At 42.8% G+C, this 27,084-nt stretch overlaps 1 protein-coding gene across 5 annotated transcripts in view; it reads right to left on the bottom strand.

The window, feature by feature from the left end:
- Nucleotides 1–1,525: 1,525 nt before the first annotated feature.
- GMIP (GEM interacting protein) overlaps nucleotides 1,526–27,084 on the bottom strand; it is an 86,333-nt gene continuing 60,774 nt past the window's right edge. For all 5 annotated transcript variants that reach the window (XM_081898103.1, XM_081898104.1, XM_081898106.1 and 2 more), the window contains 9 exons: nucleotides 25,765–25,851; nucleotides 23,993–24,085; nucleotides 23,006–23,166; nucleotides 21,915–22,103; nucleotides 20,948–21,085; nucleotides 18,466–18,662; nucleotides 15,665–15,953; nucleotides 13,201–13,312; nucleotides 1,526–2,855 (listed from right to left, as the gene is read on the bottom strand). In XM_081898103.1, the coding sequence (XP_081754229.1) occupies nucleotides 2,461–2,855; nucleotides 13,201–13,312; nucleotides 15,665–15,953; nucleotides 18,466–18,662; nucleotides 20,948–21,085; nucleotides 21,915–22,103; nucleotides 23,006–23,166; nucleotides 23,993–24,085; nucleotides 25,765–25,851 (1,661 nt within the window). In that variant the 3' untranslated portion in view covers nucleotides 1,526–2,460. The remainder of the gene's footprint in view (nucleotides 2,856–13,200; nucleotides 13,313–15,664; nucleotides 15,954–18,465; nucleotides 18,663–20,947; nucleotides 21,086–21,914; nucleotides 22,104–23,005; nucleotides 23,167–23,992; nucleotides 24,086–25,764; nucleotides 25,852–27,084) is intronic.

Here is a 27,084-nt window from a genome sequence, read left to right as displayed (position 1 = left end):
ACCAATAAACTGACCAAAGGCTTAATAGCCCGCTTTGCAGTGCATTACACCTGGTTGTCTCTTCTTGTTTCTTCTCCACTCTGACCGAGGAACCTAGCATCCAGCCGGGAGTCGCTTCAGGTGCTCTCTGGCAACACTAGTGACAATTGCTTCACTTGTGGCAAATTCCCCATTCTGCTAGCATTACATTCTGTGTCAGAAATGGCATGTGGCCAGCAGGCGCATACAAAGGCATGTACTTCAGGGCATGCGTACAGGGCTGGAAGGCCCAACTGGTAGCAGGTTCCCCTTCACATGAAGTAGCTTGCCAGCCTGCAACCAAGGCTTGAACCTTTACTTTACCTTTTGACCTGGGGGACAGACAAGGCAGACATGGATCTGCCCACTCCTTCCCTGCCCACTTCTGCCATCCACAGAGGTCACACAGAGAGCCAGTGTGGTGTTGTGGTTAAGAGCGGTAGTCTCGTAATCTGGGTAACCGGGTTCGCGTCTCCGCTCCTCCACATGCAGCTGCTGGGTGACCTTGGGCCAGTCCCACTTCTCTGAAGTCTCTCAGCCCCACTAACCTAACAGAGTGTTTGTTGTGGGGGACGAAGGGAAAGGAGAATGTGAGCCGCTTTGAGACTCCTTAAAGGGAGTGAAAGGCGGGATATCAAATCCAAACTCTTCCTCTTCTTCTTCTTCACCTGCTGTGGTGAGAGGACTCAAAGCAGGCAAGGAGGGGGGCTTACTACACTCCCCTTTCCTTTGCTCTTTCCAGGCATTGTCCACACTTTAAAGCTCTATGTCTGAGTGGTCTTTTTTCTTTTTGGTCTGGAGCTCTGCCCACCAAAACCCACTCTTTAAAGTTCAATCAGAGCAAATGGAAATCCACAGAAAACCTGACTTGATGTTTGCTTCAACTGAGCGTGAAAGAGCGGGTTTTTGCAGGCAAAGCTGGGAGGGAAGAGAGAGAGAACCACCATGCTGGGACATTGAGCTTTTAAGCATGGACTTGTGCCTGGAAAGAGAGGAGCGAAAGGTAAGTGTGTCTGAGCCCTAAGCATGGAGGACAGAACTGGGGAAGAAATGGTGGAAGGAGTCGCAGTCACCTTGTTGTCTCCTACTCCATGGATGGCAGAAACATGCAGTACATGCAACCTCCTGCAAGGAACTGAACAAAGGAATTCCATCATCTATGAAGCAGCCAAAGCTGCACAGAGAACCTAAATATAGATGAGCGCAATCAGGCTGATGTTGAAACATCCTAGCAGCACCTTCTCCACCCACCTCTGCAGCAGGCAGCCTCCCAAGGACAGTAGCTGTCCTGCCTCCATGTGTCCTCTGCCAGTCACGCTTCCCTCCTCACTTATAGCATTACAACTTACCTTTGCCCTAAACACTGCAATTCTAGGCAGGCACAGAAGAAGAAAAGGCACAGAAAATGACACTGCAAAGCTTTGCTTCCTGAGAATCTGTTCTCTTTTGTAAAAAACAAAAAAACAACAACAAAAAAAACAGAACAAAAACAGTTTGTAGCTCTGAAGACTGCAAAGATGTGTTTGAATTTTTTGGGCAATACCCCCTGAAAGCTCAGAAGCAAGAGAGGTAGCTGTTACAAGATTTCCAAAGCTCAGGCAGTGGGGCTCCACTGCCCCCTCGGTATGAACAGCAGCAGTAGAATAAATAATGCACAAAAGTAAGAAATAAAAATAATAGAAGTATGCAAAGTAAGAGAAGTTATGAAACTTTGCTTAATTTGCAAAATTTATATAGGTCACAGAACTCACCTTTCTCAATATTTTGGTATCTTTAAACCTGCCGAATATAGCCCTGCATGTGGCAGTCTGGTCTGGCTGAGCCCCCCATCATGAAGTCTCGGCGTAATGTCATCACCTTTTCAAACCATACCCAGCCCAGGTGGAAAAACCACCCCTGAACCACTCTGGAGTTTACTTGAACAGTTATGCCCTGCCCCCAAACACCCCAAATGTGTTTTATCCCCAACACGACCCCTGGAAAAACAGCCACCCCATGCTGGCAAACGACTCCCCAGGACCTCAAGCAACATCCTGCTATGCCTTAGGCTCTGCCCTTGACTCTTCTTCCCATCAAATGCTCCTGGCTGCCCCCTGGAAGTCGCCCTTCAGCATCAGCCTCATTTCGAGAGACTGCACCAATGGCTTTGCAGCTTACAGCAACCCAGCAGCTCCGCACTGGCTCCTCGCCTCCATTGCAAAGGCATTGCAAAGCAAGAAATGCAACAGTTAAATCTGGAGGGGGCATCATCCCTCCTAGGTTTCTGTGAGATACACCCAGGGCTGTTTCTTCCCCAGTTCTCAAGTGTACTCTTAGGTGAAAAGCAGTTTTTCCTGCTTTTGCAAAGTTAGGGTCTAGTTATTCCAAATTGTTCCTGGAACTGGAATTCAAGCCCTTTGTCTGGTTTGCTTCCTAAAAAATTAAAACAAAAATATTTAAGGCTCAAGATTCAGTCCTGCTTCCTCCCAATGCATCCACAGGCTCTCCCTCCAGTGGGTTTTCCAGCCCTGCAGGACAGCAGTCTTGGCTCCCATTCTGAGTCTGGAACTTGGAAACAATCGTGGCAGTCTCCGGAGTGATCTCAAAGTGCTTGTGCTGCCCTCGAGTGTCTGGCGAGTTGCTGCGGCTGTTTGTACCTTGCTCCAGGAGACGGCTTCCTTCCTCTGAGCCAGCCATGGTAGCAGCCAGCAGGGGCAGACTGGACACTATGGGGGTGACAGTGCGAGGGTGCTTCACAGGCATCCGGCTGAAGCGCCCCCTGGTCTGTGGGCTGACATTGGCAGCTTCAGGGTCAAGTATAGTGTCATTCTGTTTGGTGCCATCACTGCTGTTCAACTCTGAGTGAGGAGAAGAGACATTATGGAGAATTAGGGAAGCAGACAACCTATTGAATGTATCATCCCAGGAAGCGACAAATCTTAACTTGAAAGATGTCCCAAATCTAAGGATTTAGATATCTTATGGCTAAAAATAAAGGAGGAATTCAAACAGAGTGAAATACATATGGAGAAAAAGCTAGGAGTGATGCATGAGTTGATAGACAAGAAAATAGAGGGAGTAGTAGTAGAACTGTCTAGTAAGATTAAAGACTTAACAGTTCGATCAAAGACTATGGAAGAAACAAACAAAAAAATACAAAAAGAAATGAAATAACAAAGGAAGGAGACAGGATAAAAGATGAAATAGGAGAACTGAATAGAAATAAAGATCAAGTTCTGGATAATTTAGCGATGATTGAAATGAAACAGAAACAGCTAAACCTAAAGTTTAGAGGAGTAGGAGAAGAAGCAAATGAGAACGTTAAAGAAAAAATGACTAAAGAACTAGCGAAATGGTTGGAATTGAAAGAAGAGGAGGTCGCATATACGATGGAAAATGCTTTTAGAATAAAAATGAGGTCTAAACAAGTAAAATCAAAAAAAGTTCCAGGAGACTGTTTAGTCATATTCAATTCGATAGAGTTGAAAAATACAATATTAAGAACAAGCTATCAAAAGAAATTAATAATTGAAGGCAGACCAATTATCATTTTTAAAGAAATACCAACCAGACTCCTACGCAAAAGAGAAGGTTACAAACAGCTAGTAAGTGTTCTGAAAAAAAAGGCATACAACATAGATGGGAGTTCCCAGAAGGGATCTCCTTCTTCTATAAAGATAAAAGATTCAGGATTACCGAGACCCAAGAAGTGAAGAAATTTCTGTGGAGATATGAGAAAGATCTTGGAAAAGTAGAGGAGAGATATGGAGGAAGAAATGGAGATGTATGATCAGAAGGGACCATCTGATCAAAGGCATACAGGTCGGAGCCAAACAGTACAAATTGAAAGCTTTCGCAGATGACCTAGTATTGACATTACAGGAGCCAGAATCTAGTACTAAAAGGGTATTGGATCTGATTCAAGAATTTGGTCAAGTGGCAGGATTTAAGCTGAACAAGTTAAAAACTAAAGTTCTTGAGAAAAATTTAACACTGATCGAGAAAGAGAGGTTTCAGAAGGAGACAGGTTTAACATTGGTTAAGAAAGTTAAATACCTGGGGGTTAATATGGCCACTAAGAACCTAAATTTATTTAAAGATAATTATGAGAAATGTTGGTCAGAAGTGAAAAAGGATTTAGAAATATGCTCAAATTTGAAGCTTTCCTTGTTAGGCCGAATCACTGTTATAAAGATGAATGTATTGCCAAGAATGTTATTTCTGTTTCAATCATTGCAAATTTTGGACAAGATGGACTGTTTCAAGAAGTGGCAGAGAGATATTTCTAGATTTGTCTGGCAGGGCAAGAAGCCCAGAATAAAATTTAAAATACTAACTGATGTAAAGGAAAGAGGTGGATTTGCCCTGCCAGACCTTAAACTTTATTATGAATCAGCAGCATTTTGCTGGCTGAAGGAATGGCTGCTTCTTGAGAACACAGACATTTTGGATTTGGAATGTTTTAATAATGTATTTGGATGGCATGCATATTTGTGGTATGATAAGGTCAAAGTGCATAAAGCATTTAAAAACCATATTGTTAGGAAAGCATTGTTTAATGTTTGGATAAGGTACAAGGATTTACTGGAAAATAAAACCCCAAGGTGGCTGTCACCGATGGAAGCGAAAGCTCAGAAAAAGCTCAATATGGAAAGCTCAGAAAAAGCTCAATGGCCGAAATATTGGGAAATTCTGGAAAAAGATGGAGATAGACTAAAACTGCAGAGTTTTGAGAAACTAAAGAACAAAGTGCGAGATTGGCTCCATTATTATTAGATAATGGAGGCATATAATTTGGACAAGAAAATTGGCTTCCAGGTGGAGAAATCAAAATTAGAAACAGAACTCTAAAACTAAGAATCTGTCAAGGATGTATAACTTGCTGTTGAAATGGAATACTCAGGATGAAACGGTTAAATCTGCTATGATAAAATGGGCACAAGATGTTGGACATAATATTATGTTCGCTGACGGAACAGTTGTGGAACACCGGTATGAAATTCACGGCATGTAATGCCTTAAGAGAGAATATTATGAAAATGATCTACAGGTGGTACATGACCCCAGTCAAGCTTGCAAAAATTTATCATTTGCCCGATAATAAATGTTGGAAATGTAAAGAAAATGAAGGCACATTCTTTCACCTTTGGTGGACGTGCCCAAGGATTAAGGCTTTCTGGGAGATGATATATAATGAATTGAAAAAGGTATTTAAATATACCTTCTTGAAGAAACCAGAGGCCTTTCTTCTGGGCATAGTCGACCAATCGGTGTTAAAGAAGGATAGAACTTTCTTTATGTATGCCACAACAGCAGCAAGAATACTTATTGCAAAATATTGGAAGACACAAGATTTACCCACTCTGGAAGAATGGCAGATGAAGGTGATGGACTACATGGAATTGGCGGAAATGACTGGCAGGATCCGAGATCAGGGAGAAGAGTCAGTGGAAGAAGACTGGAAGAAATTTAAAGACTATTTACAGAGACACTGTAAAATTAATGAATTTTAGAATAATGTTGGATTGAAATTAAGTGGTTTCTAGCTGTAATGGCTTAAATGAATATGAAAAAATGGGTTTATATAAGTAAAAAATTAAGAGCGTAATAAATTTAAGAATAAAGATTTGGGTAGAATAAAGAGGGAAAGAAACTGCTGAGCTAATAAATCGAATTGGAATACAAAAAAGGGAGGTATGAGGAGGTCCGAGAAACAAGTAAATGAAAAATAATGTGATGGAAAGATTGATTGTTTTTAATAATTTTTATTTTGTATTTTGTATTTTTTCTTTTCTTTTTTGTAATGTAAAAATCTTAATAAAAATTTTATTTTAAAAAAAGTCGGTGGAAGAAGATTGGAAGAAATTCAAAGACTATTTGCAGAAACATTGTAAAATTAATGAATGTTAAAATGATGTCGGATTGAAATGAAGCGGCCTTAGCAACAAGGTTAATAAGAACATGTAAAAATGGATTGATAACAGATGGAAATATAAAGTTATATTATGTTAAGATATAGAATTAAGATAAAAACAAAGAGGGTAAGGATTTGCTGAATTAACCATGTGAACTGGAATACAAAAAAGGGAGGTGTGAGGAGGTCAAGGAAATAAGTAAATGAAATCTAAGATATGAAAAGATTGATCTGTTTTTAACTGCTTTTTATATATTTTCTTTGTATTTTGCATTTTTTTCTGTGTATTTTTGTACTTTTTGTATTTTTCCTTTTCCTTTTCCTTTATTCTGTATCTTTTTTCTTTTTGTAAAACTTTAATAAATATCTTTTTTAAAAAAAATGGAAGAAATGGAGATGTAGAGGAGAGAAGAAGAAAAAGAAAGAAAGGAAAAGAACAGGAAGATAAAGGAAGGGAAGAATAAGAGGGAGTAGTGGAGGAAGAAGAGGAAGAGGATACAGAAAACAAAACCACTCGAATTTAAATTATTAGTTGTTTGTAGATTGGAAAGTAAGCATAATAATGAATCTGAAAATTTTGTCATGGAATGTGAACGGTTTGAATGAAAAAACCAAAAGGAATAAAATTGTGAATGCCCTGAAAAGAAAGAATCTTGATTTAACCTGTATACAGGAGACACACGTGACCAAAAAGCATAAACATACAGTGGTGCCCCGCAAGACGAATGCCTCGCAAGACGAAAAACCCGCAAGACGAAAGGGTTTTTCGGTTTCTGCGACGCTTCGCTAGACGATTTTCCCTATGGGCTTGCATCGCAAGACGAAAGCCCATAGGGAAATCTCGGAGACCTCTTTTAAATGCTGGCGGTGGGGAGCAAAGCCTTTCCCCCCCCATCGGACTTCAGAAGAGGTCCAGGAAGGCCGGCGGGGGCGAAAGGCTTTGCTCCCCACCGCCAGCATTTTAAAAGCGGTCCGGGATAGCAGGGAAGCACTTCCCGCTATCCCGGACGGCTTTTGAAGGCAGGCGGGGGGGAGCAAAGACTTTTGCCCCCCGCCAGCCTTCAGAAGAGGTCCAGGACCTCTTCTGAAGGCTGGTGGGGGGCAAAAGTCTTTGCTCCCCCCTGCCTGCCTTTCCGGGAGAGCGGAAAAGGCAGCGCTGCCTTCCCGCTCTCCCGAAAAGGCAGGCAGGGGGGAGCAAAGACTTTTGTCCTCCGCCCGCCTTCGGAAGAGGTCCAGGACCTCTTCCGAAGGCGGGCGGGGGGGGGGGCAAAAGTCTTTGTCCCCCTGCCTGCCTTCCCGGGGGCTTTTAAATCGCCCCGGGACAGCGGAGAATTCCCCGGGGCGATCTTAAAATGCTGGCGGGCGGCAGCGAAGGCTTCACTGCTGCCCGCCAGCATTTTAAAAGCCCCCGGGACAGCGGAGACTTTTCCGCTGTCCCGGGGCGATCTTAAAATGCTGGCGGGTTAGCCCCGGGACAGCGGAAAAGTCTCCGCTGTCCTGGGGGCTTTTAAAATGCTGGCAGGCGGCAGCGAAGCCTTCGCTGCCGCCCGCCAGCATTTTAAGATCGCCCCGGGACAGCGGAAAAGTCTCCACTGTCCCAGGGAGGCAGGCGGGGGGGGAGCAAAGACTTTCGCCCCCCGCCAGCCTTCAGAAGAGGTCGGGGGACAGACTGTCCCCAGACCTGGTCTGAAGGCGGTTTCCATAGGAACGCATTAATTGATTTTTAATGCATTCCTATGGGAAACCGTGCTTCGCAAGACGAAAAACTCGCAAGACGAAAAAACTTGCGGAACGAATTAATTTCGTCTTGCGAGGCACCACTGTATTTTGATAAACAAAAAACTGGGGGTTGAGTTTATAAATTCTATTGTGGGAAAAAAAGAGGGGTAGCGATATATGTCAAAGAAAAACAGGAACCCAAATTAATCTGTAAAGACGATGAAGGAAGGATTTTGGGGGTACAAATTAATTTCCAGGGTGAAAAGTTTAACGTGATAAACACATATGCCCCGAATCTGAACAAATTGGAATTTTTTAAGAAACTGGAACCAATATTGCTAGAGTTAGAGTGTAACAAGACGATATTATTGGGAGATTTTAATGGAGTGCCGGCACCAGAAATAGATAGACAATCAGAAAAGAAAAAACGTAACCAAGGGAAACTGCCAAGATCCTTTAATAACCTGGAGGAAAATTTAGATTTAATAGACATCTGGAGATACAAACACCCAATAGAGAAGCAATTCACCTTCTTTTCAGAACCACATAAGAGTTGGGGCAGAATTGATCAAATCTGGGTCTCAAGAGAACTAACATTAAGAACTCTGAAATGTGAAATCCAACCTAGAACTCTCTCTGATCATAATTCGGTAGTTTTTGAAATAAAAGGTGTATCACAGGGCGGGTTCAGGTGGAGAATGAATGAATATCTACTGGAGAGTGAAGAAGTTATTGAAAAGGCCAAAGTCACCTTAAAAGACTATTTCAGTTTGAATCTTAATAAAGAAACAAGCATAGATGTAGTCTGGGATGCCAGCAGGACGGTCCTAAGAGGTTTTCTCATCCAGCAAAACAATTATAAGAGGAAGGTAAGAGAACAAAAGAAAGAGGAAATCCTCAGTCAGTTAAGAGAATGTGAGAAAAAATTAACAACAAATCCGAAAGATGAACAAAACATACAAATAATAAAAATATTACAAACACTAATGCTAACAAGTCAAGAAGTTGAATGGAAAATTAAGTCAATGAAACAAAAATACTTCGAATCAGCTAACAAAACAGGTAAATTATTAGCTTGGCAATTGCGAAGAAGGCAAAAACAAAATGTGATAAATAAGATAAAAATAGAGGAGCAATTGATAGAAGACCCAAAAGAAATAAAGGAAAACTTCCCCAAATTTTATGAGAAATTGTATACAAAGGAAGATGAAGAGATAACCCAAATAGAAAAATATTTAGAAGACTACAGTGGGAAAACTATAACAGAGGAAGAAAGAACTCAATTAAATAAACCCATAAAAGCAGAAGAGATCCAGGATGCGATAAAGAAGATGAAACCAGGGAAAGCCCCAGGACCGGATGGATTGTCAGCTAAATATTACAAAGTATTAGAAAAGCAACTAACGCCAGTGCTATGTGACATCATGAATAACATCTTAAGAGGAGGAAAAATACCAGAGACATGGAAAGAGGCTCATATTACGATGATTCCTAAACCTGACACGGATAAACTAAATATAAAAAATTATAGGCCTATATCATTATTAAATAACGATTACAAAATCTTTGCAGAGGTGATGGCAAGCAGACTTAAAAAATGTCTAGTAAATTTAATACATAAAGATCAAACAGGATTCCTCCCAAATAGGTTACTCAAAGATAATGTAAGGCATATCATAAACATCATTGAATATCTGGAGTGTAAGAATGAAATACCTGCAGCGCTGATTTTCATCAATGCTGAGAAGGCATTCGATAATGTTTCATGGCAGTTCCTACTAAAAAGCATTGAGAAAGCAGGGCTAGAGGGCGAATTCATGATGGAATAAAAGCGATTTATTCGAACCAATCTGCTAAATTGATTATAAACAACAATTTAACAAATTCATTCAAAATTGAAAAAGGAACAAGACAGGGATGCCCTCTAGCCCTGCTTTTATTCATTATGGTATTGGAGGTAATCACGAACAAAATAAGAGTAACACCAGAGATTCGAGGGATCAAAGTAGGAACGAAAGAATACAAACTAAAAGCGTACGCAGATGATTTGATGTTATCCTTAGAAGAGCCGCAAAAAAGTGTTAGTAAGGCTTTGGAAATACTAGAAGAGTATGGTAAACTATCCGGTTTTAAGTTAAATAAATTAAAGACAAAAATGTTGACCAAAAATTTGGGAAAAGGTGAAAGAGAAAAATTAGAGATACAGAATGGAATCAAGGTGGTTAAAAAAATAAAATATTTGGGAATTTGGCTAACTACAAAAAACATAAACTTAATTCAGGACAATTATTTTACAACATGTAAAGAAATTAAAAAAGATCTAGATACGTGGGACAGAGTAAAACTTTCGTGGTCGGGAAGGATGGCGGCAATAAAAATGAACATACTTCCAAAAATGTTATTTTTATTCCAAAACATTCCAGTGATTAGAGGTTCCACAATGTTTAAAGATTGGCAAAAAACTCTTTCGAAATGTATATGGCAAGGGAAAAGACCGAGAATTAGATTCAAATTACTCACAGATCAAAAAGAAAGAGGGGGATTCTCGGTGCCAAATCTGAAATTATATTTCAAAGCCTCCTGCCTTTGCTGGATCAAAGACTGGATTAATTTGGAAAATACTGACCTGCTAGACTTAGAAGGCTTCAGCAACAGATTCGGTTGGCATGCCTATTTGTGGCTAAATAAAGAAAAGGTACATAAAGGTTTTTCAAACCATATTATCAGAGGGCCACTATATGAAGTTTGGGAGAAAAATAAAAAACTTTTGGAATGGAAAACACCCTGGTGGCTATCACCAATTGACATCCTAACAACCAAAAAAGCAAACATGGAAGGAGAAAGACTGACTTATGAAGACCTACTGATAAGATCAGAAAGTGGCTGGAAATTGAGAACATATGAGGAGTTGAAAGATAAATTAACAGGCTGGCTGCAATTTCATCAAATAAATGCAGTATGGAAGGAAGATAAAAAAGTAGGGAAAAAATGAGAAAAAATCTAAATTTCAGATAGAAATAATTGAAGGTAAAACCAAGTTATTATCTAAAATGTATAACATATTATTAGAATGGGACACTAAAGATGAAGAAATAAAGGAGGTCATGACAAAATGGGCAATGGACTTGGGATACAATATAGAATATGATAAGTGGTTGAAATTATCGAGCAGTGGAATGAAATTCACGGCATGCGTTACGCTTAGAGAAAATTTGGAAAAAATGATGTATACGTGGTGCATCATACCGGAAAAATTAGGGAAAATGTACAAAACAGGAAATAAGGCTTGCTGGAAGTGTAAAATCAAAGAAGGCAATTTCTACCATATGTGGTGGACCTACGAAGAAATGAAGAAGTTCTGGGAACTTGTTTATAATGAGTTAAAAAAAAATATTTAAATACACTTTCCCTAAAAGACCAGAAGCCTTCTTACTAGGAATAATTGGGGATGAAATTAAAAAAGAAGGTAAGACACTATTCCAATACGCAACAGTAGCAGCTAAAATATTAATAGCACAAAATTGGAAAAGCCCAAACACCCCAACTATCAGAGATTGGCAAACAAAATTATTTGAATATGTTGAACTAGCAAAAATGACGCAAAAAAATAGAAACCAAAAAATTACAAAGTTTATTAGTGACTGGAATAAATTTATGGTATACATTGAAGGAAACTATAGAAACTTAAAAACTACAGCAGGTTTGATATAAATCTTACGATGCGCAAACCATTAAAGCTGCAGAAAAAAGAAAGAAGTTTTATTAAGAAGCCCGAAATCAGGAGGGAAGGAGGTCAATAGGTATGTAGAGGAAAGACTTAAAGATTTAAAGATATAAAGATTTAAGGAAGAAGACAAAGAATTGTAATGGAAACTGATGCTATTTTTGTGTTATGTATGGATATTTCTTTTGAAATTGTTGATTTGTTTTTTCTTTTGGTTATTTAAGTGAAATTCAATAAAAAGAAATTAAAAAAAGACGATGTCCCAAAGCAATGCTTATTAAAAGTTAATGACGAGGAAAGCTCCTCTTTGATGACTTCCTTTGTTGGGCTTCCCCAAGCGCTGGAGTTGAGGTGGAGAGACACTGGCAGGAAAATGGTGGTTTTAATCCATGGCAGAGATTTAAATAAAGCAGGAATGATGGGACAAGGAGTTGTTTTTTTTTTTAAAAAAAACAAAATAAAACCTAGTTTTATGATGGAAAAATAGCAGAGATGGATGCAACACAGAAGCTAACACAACAGAGCCTTTCTAAACTTCCTTCTTGCTGTACTCAGACCTTGTTTTAAACTGCCATCCCCCCCCCCCCCGCAGTGTCACTTCTGCCTGCTCTCATAGGCGCCGACTCCATGGGGCTTGAGGGGGCCCGAGCCCCCTCAAAAATTCGTTTGGGGGGGCTCTGCCCCCCCAATAATCTCCGGCGCCCCTCCAGCAGAGCGCCATCGCCGCCCCTCCCCCAGCCCAAAATGCACAGGGAGGGGCGGGCTGCATGCCTCCTGCCCTCCCTCCCGAGCAAAAGCTCCACCCAATTTCCTTAGGAGCTGATTAATAGGCGCAGCACACTCTCCCCTATTCGCTCACGAGGAGGCGGCGCCACTTTATTTGCATATTCATGAGCTTATTTATTATTCATGAGCTTTCCCGGGCCCCCCCAATATTTTTTATAAGTCCGCGTCCCTGTGCTCTATTCAAACCTCTGCCATTATTTAAAATCACCAGTGTTCCTCCATCCTTGCTTTATTGAAACCTCTGCCATTGTTTAAAACAACCACTTTTTTCCTCTCTGTGTGACTTTACAGCCCTGTTTCACTCATTTCTCTGCCATTGTTTAAAACTGCAATTTTCCTCTCAGTGTCTCTTTATCTCCCTTTACTCAAAACTTCTGTCATTGTTTAGAACAGTCCCTTCCCCCTGCTTTCGGTGTATCTCCCTGTATCTCCAGTACTCAGACTTCTCCCTTTCCAATTCCTTAGCTGCCTCATGTGAGAGATATAAAATATGCAATGCTCTAAAATACTCCATAGTACTTTCATACAATGTTTTGACAATGAAGGTCCTTTAGTCAAACCTCTGCTGTGGTTTAAAATCACCATTTTTCTTTCAGTTCTCTCTATCTCTGCTTTACTCCAATGTCTGCCATTTCTTTAACCACTTTCCCCTCTCACTGTCTCTCCCTTCCCACTCCTATGCCATGACCTCTGCTCTTGCGCAACCTGCCTTCACTTTTGCGCCCCCACAGCACCATGACTTCACGCCAAACCAGGAGTGATGTGGCAATACAAATCCTCCTATGGGGGTCATACCTTTCTTATTATATCAAGATATATCATTTGGGTTTGGCCATTCTAATACTAGAGCAGGCAAAATTTAGAATGCAGTGGCTTCTCGAAATGTTGATATAGAAACAGAGAGACAGGGTGTCTGGAAGTTATGAGGGAGACACTGTGGATCTTAATGGTTTGGAGGAAGAGTGGGGCACTGTTGAACCTGAAGAAGACAACATTCTCTCCCCCAAAAAGGAACCAATATTCTTTAAATGCCTGAACAGGATCTAGGAAAGAACTTTACCTATAGTTTCCCCACTTTCAGGAAAGTGGGTTTCCTCCATACACTGCTTCTGCCTGGCAGAATCCACAGCAGTGCTATTGTCTTCATCCAGATACGGCTTAGAGGAGGACTTCTGTTGGAAGGAAAAGCCATGTTTGTGAATCGCGCTTCCCATATATAGCCACACCCATAAACTTGCCAAAGGACTTTCAAAAAGTTAGAATCAGAGTCAGAGGGAAAGAATCCCATTACTGTGTGTGTATATAATCATTTAATTACAGAATTTCATTTAAAAGTTTTAAATTCAAGTGCCACATTTTTTAAAAAAAAATGTGTGTGGGGGAGTATTTTCATTATTTTATAAATATTTTTGTTTCAGAATGTTCCCTGTTGAAACATCCATTTTGCTCACATTTTGTTTTCAGAATTTGAAACTGGTCACTGCCATTTGTCGTATTATGTGCTTTTGAAATGTCAAAAAATGGATCTATTCTGATAAAGTTGAAATGTTGGCAAAATTTTGCTCCCCCCACGTCCATTTGCTCCCCCATCCCCCAATTTATTTTTAAAAATTGAGATCCTTGTAAAATGTAGAACATTGGTGTCTCCATTGCAGTTTGCACCACAGAGGTCAACCACATGCAGACTGACAAACTCAGAAGAAAAGATGGAGGCAACAGAATATGAGAAATGAGGGATCCTTGTATGCCCAGTAATCATAAGGCCTGTTACTCATATTGGCAGTAGTCTTAGAACCAAGGTATGTGCTGAGCAGAAGCGCATGGATTGTACTGCGTCAAACTACAGATCAGGGACTGCATTTTGAATTTTCTCCCATAAAACATTGCTTGCATATATAAAGCTTAGGAGAAGAGTTCTAGGCTAATTTTTCCCTTGACATGTTAGGTTTTCATGTGCAAAAGGTCATGCATATGTGACTCAAACATGCAATTCCTTTACCTGTAGCAAAAAGGGGTTCAGTCCAAAACAAAATGTGATTCTTCCACAGCTCAGCTTTTATAATAAATTCAGAAATGGTCCACATTACCTAGTACCATCAACCTTGACTAGTAACAGCTTGATATGTCTCAAAAAATAAAAAATAAAATAAAAATCACCTGAGATCCTTTAGCTATAGAAACCAATGGTAGCTGTCAGTGAGGTGACCTGGCTCTCCCAGCTTCCAAGCACCGTATGCCGCAGGCACTTATGGAAGGAGCTTGGCCCTGGGCAATACAGTGGAGCCAGTCCACTGCTCTTGCCCTTCTGTGCCTGCTCAGTGCTGAGCTCCCTGGGCCTCAGCTGCCTCCCTCCAGGAAGCTGGGAGAGCAGCAGCATCTCAGCCCACCAACAGCGACTGGATACCAAGGACAGAATATGTGGCCACATGTAGGGAAGGTATTTGTTATAACCTGGCTATTTTCACCCCTGTCCTGACCTTAGCAGCTACAGGACAACAACATGGTATGATCATTTTTCTCCTGACCTGGGTACAGTCATGTTGTCCCACCAATGTCAAATACTCCTTTTATACATGATGATTTCTATATTGAATCTGGCATCCTGCGTTTTTGCAATTACCGTATTTTTCCATGTATAAGACAATGTTTTTTGGCTAATTCTTAAAGTCATAAATGGGGGTTTGGTTTATACAAAGATGGGGGACGCGGGTGGCGCTGTGGGTAAAACCTCAGTGCCTAGGACTTGCCGATCGCATGGTGGGCGGTTCGAATCCCTGCGGCGGGGTGAGCTCCCGCCTTTCGGTTCCAGCTCCTGCCCACCTAGCAGTTCGAAAGCACCCCTAAGTGCAAGTAGATAAATAGGTACCGCTTTATAGCGGGAAGGTAAATGGTGTTTCCGTGTGCTGCGCTGGTGCTGGCTCGCCAGAGCAGCTTCGTCACGCTGGCCACGTGACCCAGAAGTGTCTTCGGACAGCGCTGGCCTCTTAAGCACAACCCTAGAGTCGGACATGACTGGCCCGTACGGGCACGGGTACCTTTATCTTATACAGAGATGGTGAATGCACAGGAGTTTTAAGAAACACTACTTACCTTCCTGCAGCTGCCATGAAAAAGCTGCCAGAACCAGTTCTGCCAGCCATCACAGGCTGATTGCTGGGAGGATCTTTAAATTTTCTAGCAAATGTCTGGATTGGATTGTGTGTTTGGTGGGGGGACTGGGGGTTACACTTTGCCCACTTGGCCAAAAAAAGCTCAACAACCTTCTTCTGCCACCAATCATCCAGATTTTCACTTCTAGAGATATGGCAACCCTAAAATATCGATTTATTAATTTTGGGTTAAAAAAAAATAGGGGTCATCTTCTACATGGGAGCATCTTATACACAGAAAAATACGGCACTTCCCCTATTCTTAGCACCACCATTTTGAGGGGTGCCCATGGAAGTATATCTGTAGAGGCAATGTGGGAAGGAGTAGGGAAATGAAGGGAAGCATGTGCTTGGGAATACCGCCCCCACTCCTACCTCAGAAGCTGCATCAACATCTCTTTCGCTGCTTGAAAGAGCTTCATTGGTAATTGCTTCTTTCAAAGAGTTTTCACGTTCACAAAGCACAGATGGAGGCAGGTCATCCATCCCAAAAATTCTTTCGTAGTTGAGGATGAGAAACTCAATCAGCTGGGACTGGTACCCTGAGTCCACGAGGCACGACATGGAAACTTCATTGCTCAAGGGAGGGTGGATTAGTGTGGGCCCAAATATGATCCCCAGGTTGTTGGGAGACATCTTGTTATCCTCATATCTCTCAGCCACTCTTGAGGGGGGAGGAGAGAGAATGAATCGTCAAAGGTCTGAACCTAGACATTTTCCAGAAATGGGAGACACTGAGGTGCTTAGGCTACATTTTCAGTAAGGTAGGTAGTCATTTTTATTTGTGTGACTTTGTGGATTCAGGGCTTCTCCACTTCATTCTGAAAAGCATCTCCATGGTTGGCATGCATGGGATGGGTCCTTCATCACTGGTGCCATTCAATAGGGGCTGTGACACTTAGGCAACTGCATTCCACATGGTACAGCAATGATGATAATGTCAGAGAAGGGGTCACATTTTCCCAGCAGTATAATATTGCTGCTTGAGTACTGGAAAAATACAATACCCCTTCAGGAGTGCTACCTTGAGGGAAGAGTCTAGACCCTACATAAAACATGAATAACCATTATAGCTTTATACTATTGGTGCAAAAGTAGTTGTGCTAACCTATCACCTGAGGTTCCCCTCACCTTGCAAGGATTTACTCTGGAGTTACCCTCCTCTCTTTACAATCTTCTGTTTTGTAGAAACACAGGAATCTTCCTTATACAAAGTCAGATTATTTGTCCATCTAGCCTAATATTGTCTACTTTGAATGGCAGCAGCTCTCCAGGGCTCCAGGCATCCATCATCTGCTCCCCAATTGTTTGAACTAGAGATGCTGGGGATTGAAAACATGTGTTCTGCACATGAGCCTAGCCAGGATTTTTGTTGTGGGGGCAGTCAAAGTTGTTGAGCCCCCCTTGGCTATGCCCATGGTTCTGCAACTGAGCTGTGAATCTCCCTGCATAAGAATTCCCAAATCATTAGTTGCAGAACTTTAGCAAGATGGAGAGGTTTTTGTATGAGGTTTGGGGCTGACTGGGTCTCACGTGAATGGACTAAGTGGTCTGAATCCTATTCCATGACTAATAATAATAATAATAATATTTTTATTTATACCCCGCCCTCCCCAGCCAAGGCCAGGCTCAGAGCGGCTTACAAGCAATAATAAAAACAAGATGAATGATTACAACTTAAAAACAAAAATAAAATACAACATTAAAATAATGAAACATTAACATATTAAAATGTAGCCTCATCGCAGGAGGAGAAGGAAAAGAAAGAAAAAAAGAGAGAGAGAGGGAGGGAATCAAATTGGCTCCAAGCCAAAGGCCAGGCGGAACAACTCTGTCTTACAGGCCCTGCGGAAAGAAATCAGATCCTGCAGGGCCCTGGTCTCATGAGGCAGAGCGTTCCACCAGACCGGAGCCAGTGTTGAAAAGGCCCTGGCTCTGGTTGAAGCCAATCTAACTTCCTTAGGGCCTGGGACCACTAGGGTGTTGTTATTTATGGACCTTGAGGCTCTCCGTGGGGCATACCGGGAGAGACGGTCCCGTAGGTACGAGGGTCCTAGGCCGTGAAGGGCTTGAAAGGTCAAAAGCAGCACCTTAAATCTGACCCTGTACTCCACCGGGAGCCAGTGCAGCTTGAAAAGCACTGGGTGAATATGCTCCCATGGCAGAGACCCCGTGAGGAGCCTTGCTGCAGCATTCTGTACCCACTGGAGTTTCTGGGACAGCTTCAAGGGCAGCCCCGCATAGAGGGAATTACAGTAGTCAAGCCTGGAGATGACCGTCGCATGGATCACTGTGGCCAGGTCGGGCTGATCTTCTTATAGAGCAACCCCAGGGAAGCTTCTGAGGAACTTCAAGGATCACTGGATTCAGGTTGACCACCATTTCCCTAGAAGAAGATTCCACTAAGGTTGTGTGACATATGTTTGCATCAATGCACAGCTCTGCCCTTAAGGAAGATGCAAACAGGTTTTTGTGGCTTGTGGAAGCTATTCTCAATTTTTGAATTCTTGATCAGATACCATTTTAAAAGCCTCTGGGGATGGAAAACATAAATTTCATACAGCACTATAGCTTCGGGGGTGGGGGCTAGCTAGGTTTTTTGCCCTGGGTGAAGCCTCCAGAGGGGCACCATTGAGGCTCCCAGTCTACGTGTGTGTGAACATAAATGCACATGGGGTGTCAAACTGGGTCTGACTTAAAGTCTAGCTTTGCCCCTGGTTTTATATGTTCTTCTGGTAGCCTGAGCCCTTGGGAGAATGCAGGACACCCAAGTATCATGCAGATAAACACAGGCAGTGGCGTAGGGAGCCCCAATGAGACCTGGGGTGGGTGGGCGCACACTGCTTCATAGGGCCCTTGGCTTTCTAGGTATGAGTGGCTTTGTGTTTGCCCTGCAGCTTTCCCCTGCAAAACACTCTTTATTGCTGAATTGGAACAAATGGCAATCTGCAGAAAACCCAGTTGCCATTCGGTCCATTTCAGAAGGAAACAGCAGGTTTTCCCAGGGGAAAGTGGCAGGGCAAACAGAAGTGTGGACCAATTGATCTGTATTGAAACTGGATACTTAACTCTTAAGGATATTTATACCCCACTTTAGAGCTTTGCAAAGAGCATCCAAAGTGGCCCTTATTCCTACAAGAAAAGAGCTCAGGAGTCACTGCTGGTCTCCCTGTTACCTGTAGAGGTGAGCAATGAGGTGCCGTAATGTGTTATAATTTGTTGGTAGCAGTTTGCGCAGTAAATCCTTTGTACTCTTGATGGGATCTGCCAAGGTCTTGGCATCAGCCCCTGTTCTGTATTCCATTCTCTGCACGCTCCTGGAGAGAGCCATGAAATCATCATACAGCTCGTACGGGAGCACAGGACTGGAAAGCTGTAAGAAGAAGGGAGGAGAAGATTTAGAAAATGCCCCTTTACATGCGACTGCAAACGTTTTCAGAGAAATGAGCGAACCACTTCCAGCAGAAGGTAAAGGTAAAAGCTCTTGTTTTCAAATATACCTTCCTTTTATTTTAATTGTATTGTTTTATTGTGTCATCGTTTGCTGTCCTGGGCTCCTTTGGAAGAGTGAGATAGAAAATAATTAATTGATCATCACAATCTTGTAAAAAATGCTGGTCTCCCAGGAGAAGAGCCTTCCTCCCTCAGCCACAGATCTACCATAGCATCTGGAGAGCCTACAGCTGCTTACGACAGTACAAAGAACAATGGAAAATAGAGAGCAAAGCAGATGCAACAGAACCATGGGCAGTCATGGGATGCCCTAACTACCCCAGACAGGGGTCACCGACATTTTGGGGGGCCATTTGAAAATTGTTTTGGTCACCATAAACCCACACCCACATGCACAAACACTTCAACCAAATCCTAGAGATGGGAAGGGAAATTGATTCAGTTTGCATTTAAAGAAGAAGATACCTAATTCACACACTGTGAAAAAATGCAGGTACTGGAACAGAGTCATGCTTCAAAATTCACACTTTTCTGTAATTAGCAGCACAGTTCTCCAGCAAAGCAATGTGCACAAAAATACATATAGTTGAGAAAAATGTGCACAAAACTGCCTATATTAGAGAAAATCCCATGCAAAAATGCATTATATTAGAGGAAACAGCACAGCGCTGGGGGGAAATGTGCATAGTAGAAGTAAGATGGTATACAAGCACACGCATATGAGAAGTTTGCCCTAAAACACTTATGATTTTTATGAGGACTTTAATTTTTTTAAAAAAATTACAAAGAAATGTGGAATTGTGGAGAACTGAATGTTGGAAAAATGTGAAACCGAAATTGCCTATTTTGCCCATTTCTACTAAGCACACACCACAACCTATTCTACTGGCTACAACAGAATGCTTCTTTCAAGCCTAATTTCAGTGAAAGCTGAGGCTCCTGGTGACCCCTGTATTAAGGGTTACTGTGCACATACGCAATAAATAAAAATACATAATAAAACTAGTTAGAAATATCAGGGAATAAAGGAACAGAAGGAGCAGAATAACTACAGATTGGGGCACGTGCTGTGCAACTCATGAGCAGCAATGCCACAATAAACAAGACTAATGTAGAGTGTCTAGGACTTGCCGATCAGAAGGTCGGCGGTTCGAATCCCCACAATGGGGTGCGCTCCCGTTGCTCGGTCCCTGCTCCTGCCAACCTAGCAGTTTGAAGCACGCCAAAGTGCAAGTAGATAAATAGGTACCGCTCCGGCGGGAAGGTAAACGGCGTTTCCGTGTGCTGCTCTGGTTCGCCAGAAGCAGCTTAGTCATGCTGGCCACATGATCCAGAAGCTGTATGCTGGCTCCCTCGGCCAATAAAGTGAGATGAGCGCCGCAACCCCAGAGTCAGCCACGACTGGACCTAATGGTCAGGGGTCCCTTTACCTTTAATGTAGAGTGTGTGGGAGTTTTGTAGTCAAACCTAACAATGCATGCCTGTGCTAGTTAGTATGTGAAGGGGTTAAGGACTACAGAGTTCAAAATTACTAGAGTAGACTCTGTGATGTCACATCCCCTTTCCTCCAAGGAGGGAGGAACTAAAGGTTTCATATTCCTTCCCCTCTTCCTTTGAACCATGTAAGTTGAGCAGATGTCTGAGCCTGGGACTTCAGACTCAGTCCACATGTTTGAGAATCACTTCTGTATTTTGTAAGCAAAAATACCTTACTTGTGTTGTTTCTGCTGTAGCATTGAACAACGCATGAGTGAGACCTGTGATTACTGAAATAAAGCATTTAAACTTACTAAAAGTTGTGGTCTATTAAGCTCAAGAGGGCAGAGGCAGGGGAGAACTGTAAGCACTCATATTGGGACATTTAAAAGTCTAATGACCTATATTTCCCATGAAGTCAAGCCCCACACCCTATTTCTGAATTCATGCAGTCAGCTGTTTTTCTTTGTAGTTCCCCACACACCTGGGACTTCAGGATTAATTGGTATTCACTAGTTATTTCCCAACAGATTGAACCCAGTTGCATGTTTATTTTTTGTATATTACATTTGTTTCCACCTTTAGATAAAATAACACACACACCCGAAAAGGGTTGGGGATGTGTAGCTTGATGAGTTCCCAGAGTCTGCTAAAGACATAAACTTTGGGAAACCACTCTCAGGTTTAGAGAAATGAAATTCTAAGGATGTCTCCCCCTCCATTTCTTACCTCCTTAAGGAAATGTTTAAGGACTCCAGTGATGTCATGGGGTGAATGATCCGAGAGCTCCACCAGCCTCCAGCCACTCTCAAAGGCCTGACACAGCCTCTCCACCCGTGATTTGGCTCCACTGATGCGGTAAATGCCCTGCGTCAAGGACAAAAAAGAGACTGGGCCTGAGGCCACCGCACATGATGTATGTGTCAGAAAGGGACCTGGGATTTCTCTCTGACTCAGCAGGGAGGCGGAGGTGTGTGTGCACGAGACTGGACTGCTAGCACATGAAACTGGGAAATCCACATGGACTGAAACTCTGAGGCAGCTCTTGAAGGCCATAAGCAGACGCCTTAGCTCACCAGGAAGTTAGGGCTACCGCGCAGAGTGAAAGAACGAGTCTAGGGATGCCTCACAACTCTCTCCCCCCCCCCCGCTGTTTCCACCCCCACTTTCTGCACCTTCCCTGAACTGCTGCAATACAGACACGCAAAGAAGCAGACAACCTGTCTTTTCTTCATAGGTAAGCACCTAGATCCTGCCACAGCACAGTCTGCTCCTCATTAGAGGTGAGGCTGTTCATCACCTTAAAAATTCCCAATAACTGGGAACTCCCACCACTGTCTCCTTCTTACTGTGATAGGAGAATGGTGGATATAAAATTCTGCACCAGCAGAAAAGCTCAATTCTTCACCAGAAATCCTGTTCTGGTCGCTGCTTATTTGTGGGATTTCACCAGGCATAACTCACGCATTTCTTTAGGATTAATGTCTAGAATTTTTTTTGCTCTGGTTTGCTGCACTTGCACAGAACTGAGGAATACAAATGAACCAATCATAGTCTAATAGTTACTCAATTAATTCAGCCTTTATGTTTGGGCAGCAGACATATGTTTATGTCTTTATGTTTTGCTGCTCACTCTGGGTTCTGAGAGGTATGGAGTCTGAGCACTGATGGATTTCTGGATGCAGGGACAAGTTACCTGCACTCCCAGGGCACGCCTTTCTATTTCCGAGGTACACTTTGCCACAATGAATGGCACTTCTTCTGGGAAATCCCGTGACACTTGAAGGAAGTCGATCCCAAAGAGTGATGCCCGTGCCGGCAGTTTCTGGTGACCACAGCTGATGAGGAGGCTCTCCAGGCATTTCTTGTGACAGGTCAGGCAGCACTGCAAATGGCCCAAAGATCCCGTGTTACTCTGGCTGAACTCTTTCCCAGCCCCAAAGGGACCCCTTGCTAATTTCTCACATCTCAGTACTCTGAGACAGGTGTAATGCACCAACAGCAGAGGAAAAGCATTTCCATTTGTGCTTCATTCTCTTTTCCAGGTTCCACATCCAGACACAGGGGGAGTCAGAGCACCAACTCCATCTTCTTTTACATGTCTCATTCACATTGGCAATCAAATCTCATTGAAAAACATTCATCAAGTGGAGTTAACTTCACACAAGTGGCGTGTGTGAGAGTATGGCGAATGTTCAGGACAGCCTGTCTCAGGGCAAAACACGGAACTAGATTAGTAGAGTTACAGCAGCATCCTATTTATGTTCACACAGAAGTAGTGCTAAGTATACATACAGTGGCAGAGGAAGCTGCTTGGGCGCCTGGGGCGGCATGCCCAGGGGCAAGGCAAGGGCGGGGCGCACTGTGGGGCCTCTAGAGTCTGCCTGCCTCCTCCCACTCAGCCGCCCTGCAGCTGGGGGGGGGAGAGGCAGCAGGTGGACCTTTTGGGCAGTGCGGAGCCTGCGGGCACTCAAGCCACCGCGTCTCTCTCATGGCTCGGGCGCCCTACAGGCCCCGCAGTGAGTGCTGCCTGGCATTTTGTCACCCACCTCAGTGGTGACACCCGGGGTGCACCACACACCCCGCACCCCACTTCCTCTCCCCTTGTATACATATGATCGCAACCAAAATCCTAATTATTTCCAGACTTAAAAGTCTAAGAATCTGCCTCAGGGCTTTATGCTGTAAGCTGGGGCCAATTTGTGTGCCTCTCCCTTTCCAGTGCCAGCCTGCCTGAGATCTGAACCTCTTGTTGCAGCAAAACAGTTCCCTTTAATGCTCACTGACCTCTTCACATTCTACGCCTTTGACCACTACGTTCTCACATTCTCTGCATTTTGAAGGGCCCCTCAGCTTCCGCAGATGGTGGGTCTGAGCAGCACTGGACAGGTTGATGTTCTTAAAGTGGTAATGGGACAAGCCATTTTCAGAGGCAGCATCAGTGAGATCTGAAAAGAGGGTCAGGCATGTGACTATTGTCCTCTGTTAGACTGCAGACATGGCTTCTAGATTAATAGCTAAACATGCACCTTCTACACAGAGAACAGATAGCAGAGGGTGGGAAGGACTAGAATACACAAAGGAAGGTTCCTTCAAACTCAGACTCAAAAGGCTCTCAAGTGCCAGGGGGCTGGGAAAGCTGGAGAAGGTAAAGCAGGAACCTCGCTCCCTCTTAACCAGATACATGGAAGTGCAGCAGCACCCTGGGCTGGCCCTCACACGGCGGGTTCACTCACATTTCCACTTGCCTCGTGTCAAGAAAGTGATTCAAATGTGGTTAAATTTCTTGTGGGTTGACTTTCCATTCTGCTTTTTTGCTGTTGATTTCATTGTGATTAGCCAAGAGACATTACTACCTTGCAATTTCTCCCTCCAATCCTCTTCAGATATTGAGTCCACACAGAAATCCCAGTATCCATAAAGCCCCATTAATTCTGGCATGGCAGAGGAGATCATGTGGTAAAATCGTTCCTGAACAGTACCATTACATTATCAAATTTTCCCCTCCCCTGTATGAAACATATTACCTTTCCGTAGAAAAATATACATCAGAAAAAGGACACGAGCCCTTCATTTCCCCCAAAATGTAGGTTTTCTCCTGGGAGGCGTTTTTGCTTTTATGTGGGAACATTCAACATGCAGTCTTCACCTGCAGTCTAAAGCTGTACATGCCCAGAACTGATTAACCTCATGATCTGCCATTTGTCTAGCATTTGCAGTTATAGGACTCTTCCCTCCCTCGTTCATTTCCCCAGTCTGTGGCTTGTTTCTCACCATGGTCATAGGCTTGCATTAAATCTTTGCCTTCACAGTCCTCAGAGGAGGACACAGTGCCTGTGGATGGAGCTTTCAACAACTTCTTGTGGCCTAGACATGAAGAACAGATTAAAAACGGAAAAGGAAGCCACTTAAGAGCCAGAAACCAGTTAAATTCAAAGTCACACAGGATTCTGCTTAGGATGCTTCTTCTGTGAAAAAAGAAATTACCCTTCCTTGAAAAGGAAAGAGTGCTCTACAGTTTTAGGAACTGGGTTCAGTTTAACCTATAGACAGCCTTGTTGAAAATTTATACCATCTTTGTTTCACTGCAGTATTAACAATTTGAAGTGGTTTTTTCCCTAATGCTCCAGCTACTTATCTCAAGGTAAATATAGAGATGCTCAGGGTAACTGGCTCTAGAACTGGAAAAGTTAATTGGTGGAATTCAGCATTGAGTTACTACAGATATTCCGTCTGTACAAACATCCCTCTTCTGTTCTGGGGTTCTCCTGCTCTCCCAGAGTGAATTGCAGGGGGGGCACATGGAGTGAGGAGAGTGGAGGGAAAGCCAGTTGGACAAGCAAAAGCCCTTGTACATCCCGCCCAACAAAAATGCCCATCCATTACAGTTCCTGGGTACAGGCTTTCTCCTGGATACAACCAGGAGAGCTTTCTTATCAGCTTCAACATACAGTGGGCGCTCGGGTTGTGAATGTGATCCGTGCGGGATGCATGCTCACAACCTGCAGCGGCGCGTCTGTGCATGTGCGGGTTGTGATTTGGCGCTTCTGCGCATGTGCGGCCGCCAAAACCCAGAAGTAACCCATTCCGGTACTTGGCTGGTCCATATCCCCAAAAAAGGCAACCTGAAGCGTCTGTAACCTGAGGCATGACCGTATTTCTTAGAGAGAAAGAGTGATGTTGACACTACCAAGCATACCCTGGCAAACTCTCAATGGGACCACCGCAATGCACTGTATGGCTACCCTTGAAGAAAGTTCAGAAACTTTTATTGGTCCAGATTTATTTATTTACATTAAAGTTTATACCTGGATTTCCCTCTCCATACTAAAGAAGTGCAAAGCCACTAACATCAATTAAAGCAAATTTACACAAATAACCTAGTATTTAATTGGACTTGGGCTGCATAGACCTTCAAATTGCCCTCTGTAAAGCAGGACATGGGGCCACACTAAGAATGGGTTCCCAGTACCTGCGTGCTGCAGGCTTGTATGTCAGTCTCTGCAGGCAACATTTGTAGATCTGTGCTCTCTTTAATATCTTTTCCTTTAGATATGGATACTGCTGACATGAAATTAGAGTATCAATTCAGAATTTTGTTTTAATATTATGGGTATTTTATTTACAGCACACTCTTCCTGCAGACTCCTGGTGGTTTTCCATTCAGGTCCACAGTTACATAGCTGCAGTGAATCTGCGGCATCACTTCCTCCCAGACCATTCATGGGCCCTCCAATTCAGAATGTATTAATGCATTAATTCAATTTTTAAAAGATAATTTAGGGATTGCAAAGGAAGCACAAATTAAATTGCCATTCAGGTTTTTTAAAAGGCATATTTGAAATTCAAAGCCCACTTTTGAAAAACAAATTAAAACCTGGTATTTTAAAGTGATTTGTTTGCCCTTAATTGAAGAGACACATTGCAAAAAAATAACCAAGCATGCAGATTTATATGTGCTGAAAAACAAAGTTATGTGGAAAAACCTGAAGGCCTCGTGCTAATGGATGTTTATTATTTTGCAACATTTCATACTTTCCTCTCACCTGGGCTGGAGGCAGGTGACTCTAAGGACTGGCCCTCAGTACTCCCTCCCAGACTCTCCGTGTCACTGTGGGAGGATTTGCTGCCACCTGGATAACAGATTGAAACAAAAGATGTGTGCAACTCATATTTTCACTGTGATGTAGGCAATACGAGAGCACTGTCATCGCCCACAGTTTCAATTCATGCATGCAGCTCAATTGTGTTTTAAGGTTTCATAACCCAGTCAAACTGAACCTGTAAACATCCAATTCCCTTTGCTAATGAAGGAGGATTGGGGCCGGCACCACTGTAACAGACAGGGGTAAATGACTGGGGAAATGTGATGTCTTTACATAGTCAAAGAAATGGGGAGCAGCAGCCAGGAAGACTCATCTGACTTAAAGGAAGCAGAGAACAGCTGCTGGACAGTTCACAGGTCAGAAGGCATGATGAAAACTGTTCACTTTGGCCAGTGCCTACACTACTTGGGGGAATTCAGTCTGACTTCTACTAGATTGAGGTAATTTCATTGCAGCAAGCTGCAGCAATCTTATAGAGGAGATGCCCTGTTGTGATTCAGTGGCGAATCTACCCTCTAGGCAGCTTCTCCAGAGTTAATCACCTTCTGTCTTTCAGGCAATCTGGACAGGGATTCCACAAAGACACAGCTTTCCAGGACAGTATGAAGTTACTTTTTCAGCCAAATAATATAATAATATAACAATAGTTTGGGTGGGGGGAGAGGTGATATGGATAGCTTTCAAATCTTTTATGAAGATAGGAAACAAAAGAAAACAAAAAATAGAATTGTAAAATGTTGGGTGAGGGTGTCTGAGGTAGACATTAAGGTCTGAAAGGAGCATCCAAGAAACAGGGCTAAGAAGTGAGGATCCAGGAGACTGAAAAGGAAGTCTGGGGGCTCCCGAAATGACTAGTTAGGACCTGGGACAGGCAGCTGCTGGCCCACAAGCTGGACTCAAGAAGCATTTTTGTGCCCCTACCGACTCTCAGTCAAAGTATGTTTAAGACACTGATCTCTCAGTTTGACGAGCTAGGAAAATAAGATTTTCAAATGGTAAAAAATACAGATATCCTTCACTTTAAGAATACACCCCCTCTCTCATTTTTTATCTTTTTATGTGTGAAATCATATCTATAAGTTCTGCTAAATCTGAACTTTTATGTCCTCCTTAATATCCAAGCTGTTACTGTTAGAAGACGCCAGAGTTTTAAATGAAGTCTACCAATGCATGGAGAAGAGGGTTTTCCCTGATACTACAAAGTTCCTCCCCACCTCAAACTAGCAATCCCAAGGTAGAGTGACCACCTTGACCCCAGTC

The sequence above is a fragment of the Podarcis melisellensis genome, assembly GCF_964234715.1.
Source record: "Podarcis melisellensis genome assembly, chromosome: 2".
NCBI lineage: Eukaryota > Metazoa > Chordata > Lepidosauria > Squamata > Lacertidae > Podarcis > Podarcis melisellensis.
This window is presented reverse-complemented; position numbering and strand designations above follow the sequence as displayed.